Genomic DNA, 12,348 nt, shown 5'->3' with positions numbered 1-12,348 from the left:
CCTGTTTACACCAGGTATTAATAGGGACAGTTCACTCAAAAATGAAAATTAGCCCATTATTTACTAACCCCGAAGCCAACCTTGATGAACATGACATTCTTCTTTCAGGCGAATTCAATCGGAGTTATATTACAAAATGTCCTGGCTCTTCCAAGCTTTATAATTGGGGTCAATGGGTATATGTTTTTGCATGTCCACCAGAGCTATCTCCTATCTGTGATAAAAGTGCTCGAAACGGCTCTGGGGGGTTAAAAAAGGCTTTTGAAGTGAAGCGATGCATTCCTGAAAAATGAAGCCTCTCGCGGTTCAAACAGGGCTGGGTAACCGCGTTCGTCAAATTCAAGGGTTACTCTTTTGGCGTAAGTCGACTTCTATACGAGCTAGATATTTTAGTCAATAAAGTTTTAACTATGGATATTTTTCTTAAACGAACGCATCGCTTCGCTTCACTTCAGAAGGCCTTTATTAACCCCGGGAGCCGTGTTTTGAACACTGTAAATTGCGTGCCAAAAGATCTGAAAAATCCCATTATTTACACACCCATAAACCCTCCCCTCAAAGAAATCAGGACAGAAGTGATTGAAAGAGGATGTGATGGCTAAGGCCACACTGAATTTAAACTTTTCTTTTGAGTGGTTCTAGTTTTCTCTTTATTTAAATTTTTGCATGACAAATTTATTTTCGTTATTTTTTCATTTGGTCTAAGGGATTAGTGTATTTTGTTGTCTGTTTGATGCAATTATTTTGTTTCTTTAAATATTATTGACCCGAACATTGGAACTGGAGGTGCTACTGTACGTACGTTGTCTCTTCAGCTCGCAGTATATATATTTTTGTGTGTATGTTTCAGTTTATTTTCATTATTGCTTTATGGTAAATGTGATTTTAAGTTTATTTGAGTTTATGTATACATATAGTTCCCTCCTTTAAATTTGATGTAATTGAATTAGAATTTACAGAGACCCCTGTAATTATAAAAATGGTTTGGTCTGGATTGTTAAAAGGGCTTCATTTTCTGAAGACCCAGAACTCAGTAATGTGCTGATGTCCCATTTATTAGTCAGTGTTTTTTTTTTCTTTTCTTCTTTCTTTTGCACAATGTTTGGTCAGTACTTAAGTGTTGCAGTTTAATGAAAGGACACTTTGTTGACTCCATGAATGTCTCCTGAATATTTTATGGAAGAACACTAACAGTGGACAAAAGAGACGGATTTAAACACATTTTGTAAACAGGTTTAACCAAAATATATCTTAATGGCAGGTAAACAGGGCCTAAGATTGTGGATAGTGGATAAATGGCAATTCAGTCAGTGTATTATTACGATAAATAACATATCAGTTTATCTAACTGTATAAAAGAACCCAAAGTTGTACTTCTAAGGAAAACCAAACAAAACACTCACAGGTGGTCCTCTGAGGCCAGGGGGACCAGGCACTCCATCACGGCCAGGTCTTCCTTCGAGTCCAGGCAGACCTGGAGGGCCGGGAAACCCTGTGTCTCCCTTGTCTCCTTTCACACCTACACCAGAGATGGCATCGCCTGGATCGCCCTTTTCTCCAGGGTATCCCGGGAGACCCTGTGGTCCTTGTAGTCCCTAAAGGGTAAATATATAACTTACATGTTATTTACTAAATTGTCATGGAGATCTGGTGAAATGTAAAGTAATTATATCATCTGAATAACTCTGAAGCATCTGCCACTTAAAAAAAAAGTGAGGTACTATAAGGAAGCACTCACAACAGGGCCTATGGGCCCTGGTCCTCCTGGGAATCCTCTTTCTCCTTTAGCTCCAGGCAAACCAGGTGCACCTGACACAAAAACAAGTGTGACATGCAGCTTGAAGCATCTGTACTTTATGTAAAAAAAAGCTATTTTTGTGAGTTTTGTTCTTTAGTCCTGAAAAACATGGACAATAAGTACTGTACATTGGTATATACTGTACTTGTGTACTGAAATGCACCATGTTATTAACTTGGGACTTCAAAGAATACTGTGAAACACCTTTTGTTTTTGGACCTGATCAGTACCTTCCTAACATGTTTTATTGTAATTAGAGATTTCTATAAATTGTATATATATATACAGTACTGTATATTGTTCCTTTATTAGGTGAAACATCATAAAAGAAAACATCTGCATGACACGTGAAAGATACATATGTTAAAATGACTTAAATCTTACCTTGATTTCCAGGAGGACCAGGAAAGCCTGGGGGTCCTGGGATAGGGTTTCCATTACTGAAACAATTCACACACGTCTCTCCTTTTTGACCTGTGACAATTGGCATTAGAGAGTATCAGCCACAATGTTCTTCAAAAAAAGAAGCATCCGTGTTGTTCATACAGATTTTGTTTTCTAATAAGAAATGCATGGCAAACCTTTCTGTCCTGTTTCTCCAGGAAATCCCCGCTCCCCCTGCAGACCTGGTGGACCAGTAGGACCACGATTACAATCTACATCGCCGTTGAATATTCCTGGGGGACCAGGAGGCCCTTGGAATCCTTGGAGACCTTGTGGACCTGGTCTTCCAGGTGGTCCAGGGAGTGAGATTCCAGGCTGGCCCTCATCACCCTTTTCTCCTCTCTCTCCAGGTAAACCTGGTGAGCCGGGAGGACCTGGACCTCCAATTCCTATGAGTAAAGATTTCTTTATTTAATTAACTGCATGAATTAAATTAACATGAATCAATCATACACTGAAATAAATGCGTAAAATACAATTGCATAAAAAATATATATTATTAAAAAATGACCCTCCAAAAAAGCATGCTGCTTACCAGCTAGACCTTGTGGACCAGGTGGCCCCTGAATACCTATAAAAAGACAAAAATGGATTGACCTCTGATACAAATAACACTGTAAAACATTTGTATGATTTGTATGGATAAACAGTACATAAATTATAGATATTATAGGTATGTTCTGTTTCATGACAATAGAGGGAATGCATTTGACACGTGACTTTCCCGCGTGACAAACCCCCTCAGCCTGACCGAGTGGCAAAAGATCTGCTGCGTGACTGGATTTAATAGGGGAAATCGAACTCGAATCAATCTATATTCGAACAATTTTATCAATTTAAACTAAATGTTGGACTCAATATAGTGTTCCTTACAACTTACTAAAGATCCAGCGATCCATGGATATTGACATGCAGCCGGAAATCGTGTTGCCTGACATTTATGTTTGCCTGATTTCGACACCGGGGAAATAAACCAAAACCTAAACGTAAAGCAAATTTGCCTGTGAACGCTTTATATAAATATACTATAGGTAGGTCTAAATCCGGGTGATCACTTATATCAGTGTTATATATAGCCTATATATATCATCATATCGTCCAGCCCTAAAACTTTTTCTAATAAAAAAAAACTTTTTTTATTAAAAAACATCCAATAAAGCAGAATATGCAATGATAAATATTTAATTGATGAGCTGATAATGTATATAACAATACAAAATATACGGGTATGGTTTTCCAGCTAAATTCAGCATATTGACACAAAATGATAACTGCAAATCCACCTTTCGCTGACTGGAGTTCAGTTGTTTCTGTGAATTGCAGCGATCCATTTGCTCCTCTTTCCATAGCAGTCTGTAAAAATATACCTCCGATGTTTTGTCAAATCTAGTTGTAGGCCTACAGTCAATCGCAAAGCTCTTTCCCACTTTATTTGTGTGTGTTGTGTTTGTTTTTCGCGGCATTCACGCTGAACACATACAGCCGGTCAGTCTTTTTGCCACTCACTGTGAGGAACTGCAGGCACTCCGGCCGACGGTGACGTCACGCGCATTCCCCTTTATAGCTACTGTATGTTTCCATCCACCAATTTGTATGCACATTTTGGGATATTGCATAAAGAAAACACTGGATGGAAATGCCAAAGTGCACATAAATACAAAAAATGCACACAAAAAAACGTATGTGCTCAATTGAAGTAAAAAAAAGTTTAATCCGCTTATGCCGAGTTCAGACTGCATGATTTTAGCCACGATTTTGGCTCGCCGACAGGTTTTGAGAAATCGCCGACAAATGCCCGAAATCACAGGCAAATCGGCGCTCGTTCACGCGAGTGACAATCAAGCAGTGTGAATGAGCAAAGACGCGAACTGAGAGAATCACCAACGAGTCGCCGCTGTGAGATTTGGCATGCTAAATATCGACCTGTCGGTGATTCAAAATCCTGCTGTGTGAAAAGTGTTTTGACTGAAAACTACATCGGCGATCACCGGCAGCCAATGAGAGAGCAAGATACAGAGCAGCAGGGAGTTCGGGGAGGAGTTATAGATCACATATCAATATGATATGGCATTGTTTCAGAAAAAAAGCTTCTTCTCGGTCTATTTGGACACAATAAATAGAAGAAATTAGTAGAAATTTGGCAGGAGCACTCGTGTCTGTTTGATGTTTCACGTGAGCTGGACCACAACCGGGTCGAAAAAAAAAAAAGTCTCACGTGAGAACTCCGGTCTTGCACGTGTGGTGTCGCGTTGTTTCCTTTTCACATCTCACGTGTGTTTGTTTTGAAACGTAGTTTGCTGAATTCAGTGAAACGTAGTCACTGAATGCTGGCCAAGATAGTCATACAGTGTGAAAAGAACAGCGACTCGACTACTTTGAAAATCGTGCAGTCTGAACTTGGCATTAGAAAACATGCACTAAAAATTCCTCAATGCGCAACAGACTTCGACAGAGGCTCTGATAAGAAAACTGGACTAACCACTAACCAGCAGTCCAATTTCATTGCACAGCATCTCAAAGCTGGTCATTCTGAAATGCTTGTGCCAAAGTGCCATGACTGACTTCCACAGTGTTTTTTTCTATACTATGGAAGTCAATGGTGCTCATCAACTGTTTGGTTACCGACATTCTTCAAAATAACTTATTTTGTGTTCAGCAGAAGTAAGAAATTCACAGGTTCGGAACAACTTGAGGGAGAGTAAATGACAGAATTTTCATTTCTGGGTGAACTATCAATTTCAGCTTGACCTTGAGTTTTAAAATACCTGTAAGTCCTCTATCTCCTTTAGGTCCAACTGGTCCTGGATCACCACGGTCTCCTTTTGGTCCTATTCCGCCTATGTCCGGGAACTGCCCATCCTTTGGGGTGAAAAGGTTTATTTTGTAATTAAACTAATGCTAATATATATAATAAATAATGATAGACATCAGGCCTATGGAAAGATGACAAAATAGAACAGAGAAATATTCAACATACCCTGAATGATGGAGGTCCAGGAGGCCCTTGATTACCTTTCTCACCCTAAATGAGTTAAAAGAATATATGTATGATTTCAAACCAGGGCATTATCTCAGAGGAGGCAAGGGAGGTAGTGCATCCTCAAAACTTTTTGGATGAAGACAGACTTCGTCCTTCTTACATTTGAATAAATATGTTATGAAATGACATGAAATCAAATAAAGAGAAACAAAGTGACACAAGCAGATAAAGTGCATCATGTTATTTGATTTCATGTCATTTCATAACATATTTATTCAACTTTAAGAAGGACGAAGTCTGTCTTCATCCAAAAAGTTTTGTAAGCAGTTCCTCTACAAAACTGTGTTTGGCTGATCATGCTGTCAGTGCGACATTGTCTATATTTAATCATACTCACAACAGGTGTGCAATTCTACCTGACAAAAGTGGAAACGTATGACCTAATTACAGAGTAACAACAACAATCTAATTTAAATTAATTTGAAATGACAAATTGATCTGTGAGTGAGCTGGTTTTTAATGAACGCTCAGCTCAACTACATTAATACTGCACCTCTGTGCCTGTGATCATCATTAGACATTGTTTACTAAGGATTTGGTGGCCTAATGTTGTGTTTTGACGAAACGTTCAGTACTTACTCTCACACCATCTCGTCCAGGTAGACCAGGAGGACCTGTATCTCCTTTGTCACCCTGAGAAAGAGATGTGACAAAAGCATTAAAGGGATACTCCACTTTTTTTTGGAAATAGGCTCATTTTACCAATCCCCCAGAGTTAAACAGTTGAGTTTCACCGTTTTTGAATCCATTCAGCAGATTTTCTGATATTTATAAGAATATCAGTAATCAGACAGTTTCTGGTCTCATTGACTTCCATAGTAGGAAAAAAAATATACTATGGAAGTCAATGAGACCAGAAACTGTCTGGTTACTGATATTCTTCTAAATATCAGAAAATTGGCTGAATACATTGGAAAACGGTAAAACTCAACTGTTTAACTCTGGGGGAGTGGTAAAATGGGCCTATTTCCAGAAAAAGTGGAGTATCCCTTTAAAGAATATCATCAGTTTGGTGAAATATACTAAACATCTATTGTAGACTGCTTACCAGAAATCCAGGGAGGCCTTGATCACCATCTTTGCCAGGTTTTCCCTTATAAAAATAAATATATCACCGCATATTTGTCATAAAACGCTGTCTTTTGTAATCTGTAAACACAAACGAGTAGTTGGGCTTTCAGCAGGCATTAACTCACCCTCTTTCCAGGTTCACCAGGTTCTCCTTTTTCACCTTTCTGGCCCCCTTGCAGACCCTGTCAGACAAAGACAGGAATGTTAATTACAAATTGAAAAAAAGAGGGGGGAAAAAGCAGGTAACACTTTAGTTTAGGATCCAAATCACACTTGGATCTAGTTGTTTATTAGCATGCATGCTAATGTTTATTTATATATGTATATTATTTATATATTTATTAGCATGCATGCACCCCATATCTACACATCAATCCAAAAACTTTGCAATGAACTTCACAGCATGAAAAACTAAACTTGTATTCAGATTGTGAATGGGTGATAACAGAAAGTAAGAGAATATCTCTTCCTTTATAATCACTAAGGCTTTCATTCTCTAAAGCACAAGCTCACTGAATTCTACACTTGCGAAAACTCACGTAAAAAAAAAACAAAAAAAAACCTCTTAACTGTACAATAAAACTCTTATTTACATGGTGTTTACACTATGCTGGTTTTAAAGAAAGGATTCACAAGCATGCGACACACATTGAACATTTTCAGTAGTGTTGAGCGGACTTACAGACTAGCACCTCTAATGGGCTTTATGCCCAGCTGCACTACTTCCTGAACTTCAGCCAGCTCCTTGTTTCCTGTCTGCCATTATTGGTCAAATTGATTAATTCAGGTGTACCTGACCTCAGTAGTCATGGCAACAATAATCAAACACACCTGAATTAATCAATTTGTCCAATAATGGCAGACAGGAAACAAGGAGCTGGCTGAAGTTCAGGAAGTAGTGCAGCTGCGCATAAAGCCAATTGGCCATTACATTCACACAGTGGTGTAGTCTTTTTGTAGTGAGTATACTGTGATATACCAAAACGTTGTTGCTACGAATCCTCACGCTTTTTAAAGCCGGCATACGGAAATCCATGACATTTTCTAGTGGGTATACGCCGCATACCTGCTTATCATGTAGACTACACCACTGCATTCACATGCTCAACAGATATGATTATGATTGGCCACAGTGCTTGTAAAAACATGCTGTAAATAGAAACATTTGATGCTCAGAGAGCACTCAAACAAACACGAACGAGAGCGTTTTAATGCAGCGTGTGACAGCAAGTACCGAACATATGTACCAGATAATTGGTCATACCAGTACTGCAGGTACTGCCAACTTTTTTTGTAAGGACTGGTAACGATAGTACGGGTTTGATGACTCTAGTGTGGAATAGAATGAAAAGAAACAAAACGAAAGATACATACAGGGGGGCCAGGAAGGCCTGGGTAACCAGGATCTCCAGGTGGGCCGACATCACCCTATTAAAAGACAAACAACCAAGCATTAATCAAAACACATACAGTATATACAAACGTTTGATGGGTCTTGCTATCAAGCAATGTAACTCAAGAACATTGTACTATATAAAATAAGAATATATCATTTATATTGATATGATAAAATAGGAGTAAATAAATAAATAAAAGGTACCTTTTCTCCTTGTTGTATGACTGTATCAGGGAGGCCTGATACTTCGCCAACCTGTCCTGGTGGTCCAGGAGGTCCTTGTAATCCACGTTCTCCCTTCACACATAAACATATGCACATTAAAAACCCAACTGTTAATAAACCTGATGTATATATTGTTTCACAATGTGCGTACCTGCGCTCCTTTGGGTCCTTGAAAGTTCAGTCCCATGTTTCCCTTCAAGGAAAAAAAAAAAAAACATATTAGCACAATAGCACTTTGGCAAACCTGAGATAATTAAATCCTGACACTGTTTAAATGCATACTTCAGGCTTACCTTCTGGCCTGGAGGACCAGGAGGGCCTGGGCGCCCCTTAAAAATTTTACAAATAAAATTAATTATAGCATTGCAAAATACTAAATCTGAATGAGCCAACAGTATAAAGGGTAACATACATTCACAGCTTTATTTTAAATGTGTGTGGTGGAGTTTAAATCACACAAGCTTAGAGCTGCACAAAAATAGACATGGCAATCAGTGTCTTACCTCATACCCTCTGGGACCAGCAGGACCAGGAGGACCTTGAGGACCTGGGGGTCCGGGAAACCCCTATATATGGTAACCAGAGGGTTACTGTATGAACTAGAGTCATTTCACATTTATTTATTGGCAATTCAAGAAATCCAAATAAATCTCTATCATGTATTGGTATAGTATGAAATATATAAATTTGTGACTTTATATTCCAAGAAAGTGTCATATCAAGTCACAATAATGAGAAATAAAATGTATTTATTTATTTTAGGGCTGTCCAAATGAAGAGGTTAATAATGTATTAACGCAAATTCATTTAAATGGCACAAATATTATTAACGCGTGATTAATGCAGCGCACATTTTCTGTTGGACCCGTGGCCTGGTAGTTGGAGAAATGGAGATGCAGCCATAGATAGTAAAGGATGCAGCAGCAAACAGAAACAGAGAAAGAAAAAGGTCTTCTGAACAGAAAATTCAAATACAAAATTTATGTCTGATGGTTCTTTCGACAAGACAAAAGTTGTCTGCATTTATTACCGATGTGAATTAAGTTATCACCGCAGCATGTCATTTTGGTCCATCATTTTGCGAGCAAATGTTGATAAAGGAAATTTTCTCACAATATTGGAAACATTCGCAAGAAATGTGCAAACAAGCCCCAGTCAATTATTCACTAAAGAAAGTGAAAGTAAAAACATCTGACACTGAATTAACGGTGCTGAATCTACTGTAAAGTGCTGATAACGGTATATAGCTGTTTTCATTTATTTTATTAATATTTCTCTTGTGGCCCATAAGTAGTGAAAAATTAGAAGAGAAGTAATTCGTCGTAAACAAGTTGTTTTTGAAATGAGGAGTGAGCTAATCCAACTAATCTTTTTTTTTTTCTCGAAGCTCGTCCGTTATGGGGGGATGTGCTATAAAATTATTGCGGGGCAAATTAATTGTAATATTAAAATAATAATAATTTAACACATTCATTGAAAATTTCATATCCTCTTGATAAGCCGTATCAGCGCATCGGTCTATCAGCTGATCATCATCTATCCCCACCCCCCTCCTATATGTCTTCATGGCTATATACTGAGTATGGTTTCACTAATAATAAACATACATTTGCATAAAGCGTCCATATTTTTCATGCCCATGTTGATTAGAGTATTACAAACTCGAAAAGTATTCATTTATTAGTTTAACATTTAGAACAGATAAAAATGTGTGATTAAGTGCTGTTAACGTGACAATCGTATATTGACAGTGTTGTAGTCGAGACCACCTCACTTGAGTCCGAGTCGACACCGAGACCAGAGAGAGTCGTGTCCGAGTCGAGTCCGAGACCAGAGACGGTCGAGTCCGAGACCAGTGAGGGTTGATTACCTAATTTACTTTTATTTACTTAGAGAAATCCTTTTTTTTTTTTTTTTTTTACTGAATTTACTTAGAGTTTAAAAAATATGATCAGTTTAGGGTAAAATGGCCACATAGTAGGTGGTGTTAAAAGTAATTTTATTACAATTTGTCATGCGCAGTTGCGCACTAGAAAATCACCAATCACTGGGCGTGTCAATCAATTTAAAGAAATATTTTATTAACATACATTAATAATCATGAAAAATATTTTTAATTCGAGTTTATTTGAATATTTGAACTCGAGTGGACTTGGGAATAATTCCGAGTCCTAAAAAAAAAATGTTCGAGTACGAGTCAATTCCGAGTCCAAATGGACACGAGTCCATGACAAGACCAAGACCATTAAAATATGGTATCGAGCCCGAGTCCGAGTCTCGAGTACTACAACACTGTATATTGATATGAACGATTCTAATTTACACAGTAAAATACACTATGAGTGAATTCCCATTGGGTCAAATTATGCTTTAATTTCAAAGTTTTGCCCCAAACTCAGGGGAACATGTGTTTTACTGTAATCTGGAAAAATTCTTGTTCTGTTACTGATTAATCTGTAAATGCTCACCCTTGAGCCTGGTGTGCCATCAAAGCCAGGATCACCATTTTCTGAAATTCTATTTACATCTATGACTTCCCCAGGCTCCCCCTACAGGAGAAAAGAGAAGGCATTTATAAACATAATTTCACACATATCCTAATATGTGTGCCACTACAGTGAAGAAAAAAGTGCATGTGCATTATGGAATGAAATAATTGCCTTTTGTCCTATAGGACCTGTTGGACCCTGTGGAGACAAGGAAGTATTCATTATTAAGAGAATAATGAGTTAAATACTTCTGTGAGTGAGTGCATGATACTTGCAAATTTAAAATGTGACAAAGCAATACTTACTATTCGACCCTCTAAACCTGGAAGGCCTGGACTTCCTGGGAATCCTTTTTCACCCTGTAAAGAAAAATAAAAGGTTTATTTATATTTGTTTGCTATTTTTTAAGTTTTAACCATCCCATCTGTCCGTAAACTTATGAAGGCTTGTTGTTTGTAGTGTTTCATACTTTAGTTCCGTTACAGCCTGGAATTCCTTTGGGGCCAGGTCCACCATCCTGTCCTGGAAGACCCTGTCAGTCAAAAACAGCACATGCAATCTTATAACTATTAACATTTAGAATGCGAGGCAAGAAGTAGACAGACGACAGCAGATTGACACACTTACTGTATATCAAGTTAGATCATTTCAGAGACAGTGTTAAAAGAATACAGCCCGTTTACCACACATGGTTCAAAAGTTTCAGGGCAAAAAGATTTTTTTTTAGATAATACTTTTATTCAACAAGGATGCACTAAATAAATCAAAGTAAAGATTTTTACATTGCTAAAAAACATTTCTGGTTGTACTTTATTTTCCAGTACGTGCACATGCATGTACTTACAGTGTAATTACCTAAGAAAGTACTTGGTTATTTAAGGTACATGGGTTAAGATTAGGTTTAGGGGTAGGTTCAGAATTAGTACCTAGGTATTACCCAGTTATTGCAATTACATACATACCGTAGTATGTTCATGGTTAACAGGACTGTAAAATAAAATGCTACCAGATTTCTATATCAAATAAATGCTGTTCTTTCAAACTTTCGATTCATTAAAGAATCCTGAAAAAAGTAGCTATGGTTTCCACAATTTTTTTTTTAAATTAATAAATAAATCTTTGATTTCATAATTGATAATAAGAAATGTTTCTAGAGCACCAAGTCAGCATATTGGATTGATTTCTGAAGGATCACGTGATCAAAATTATGTTTTAAATTGTAATGATATTTCACAATGTTACTGGTTTTACTGTAATCTTTAATCAAATATATGAAGCCTTGATGAGCATAAAATACCTGTTTTTAAAAAACATTAAATAAAATCAAACTGATCCCAGGCTGATCACAAACTGAATGGTGAGTACAGTATGTCTACTGTATGTCTGTCTAGGGCTGCAACTAACAAGTGTTTTCATAATCAATTAATCGGACAGAAAAAAGAAAAAAAAATCCTAACATTTTATTCCACATCCTGTCAAATGTTTCCCACCAAACAATGTGCAAACTAAAAGTTACAAAAATATGAAAACATATACATCTGTCTGCTATATATTCAGTGCAGAATAATATATTGTATATAAAGTAAAATCTAAATTATTACAATATAAGTTAAAATCTGGGCCCGTATTCATAAAGATTCTAAGAATCCTCTCAGAAAACTCTTAATTTAGCTTAAAAACTTTTACGTAGGAGTCTTAGCTTAAGAGCGACTCGGGACCGATCTGAGAGCAACTAAGGAAAAGACATAAACTTTCATCTTATTGAGGAGGAGGTGTCTTTTGAAGACTGTGATTGGTTGGTTGTCCAAAAAGGAAAAAAATATACAGTATATATATAGCAAACATGGATTAAAAAACAAGAAAGACGAGAAAGCCCGACTGGACA

General features: G+C 37.3%; 1 protein-coding gene across 1 annotated transcript in view; it reads right to left on the bottom strand.

Moving 5' to 3' along the window:
• The window catches only part of col4a5 (collagen type IV alpha 5 chain), a 63,429-nt gene that overhangs the window by 19,156 nt on the left and 31,925 nt on the right, over window positions 1-12,348 (bottom strand). The window contains exons 6-24 of the mRNA XM_039668825.2: window positions 10,933-10,995; window positions 10,769-10,822; window positions 10,635-10,661; window positions 10,443-10,523; window positions 8,478-8,540; window positions 8,268-8,303; window positions 8,126-8,167; window positions 7,954-8,046; window positions 7,728-7,781; window positions 6,479-6,535; window positions 6,331-6,375; window positions 5,862-5,915; window positions 5,220-5,264; window positions 5,008-5,101; window positions 2,778-2,813; window positions 2,380-2,631; window positions 2,183-2,272; window positions 1,739-1,809; window positions 1,404-1,595 (exon numbers count right to left, since the gene is read on the bottom strand). Coding sequence (XP_039524759.2) covers window positions 1,404-1,595; window positions 1,739-1,809; window positions 2,183-2,272; window positions 2,380-2,631; window positions 2,778-2,813; window positions 5,008-5,101; window positions 5,220-5,264; window positions 5,862-5,915; window positions 6,331-6,375; window positions 6,479-6,535; window positions 7,728-7,781; window positions 7,954-8,046; window positions 8,126-8,167; window positions 8,268-8,303; window positions 8,478-8,540; window positions 10,443-10,523; window positions 10,635-10,661; window positions 10,769-10,822; window positions 10,933-10,995 — 1,449 coding nt within the window. The remainder of the gene's footprint in view (window positions 1-1,403; window positions 1,596-1,738; window positions 1,810-2,182; window positions 2,273-2,379; window positions 2,632-2,777; window positions 2,814-5,007; window positions 5,102-5,219; window positions 5,265-5,861; window positions 5,916-6,330; window positions 6,376-6,478; window positions 6,536-7,727; window positions 7,782-7,953; window positions 8,047-8,125; window positions 8,168-8,267; window positions 8,304-8,477; window positions 8,541-10,442; window positions 10,524-10,634; window positions 10,662-10,768; window positions 10,823-10,932; window positions 10,996-12,348) is intronic.

This window comes from Pimephales promelas, chromosome 1 (genome assembly GCF_988280905.1).
Source record: "Pimephales promelas chromosome 1, fPimPro1.hap1.1, whole genome shotgun sequence".
Taxonomy (NCBI): Eukaryota; Metazoa; Chordata; class Actinopteri; order Cypriniformes; family Leuciscidae; genus Pimephales; species Pimephales promelas.
This window is presented reverse-complemented; position numbering and strand designations above follow the sequence as displayed.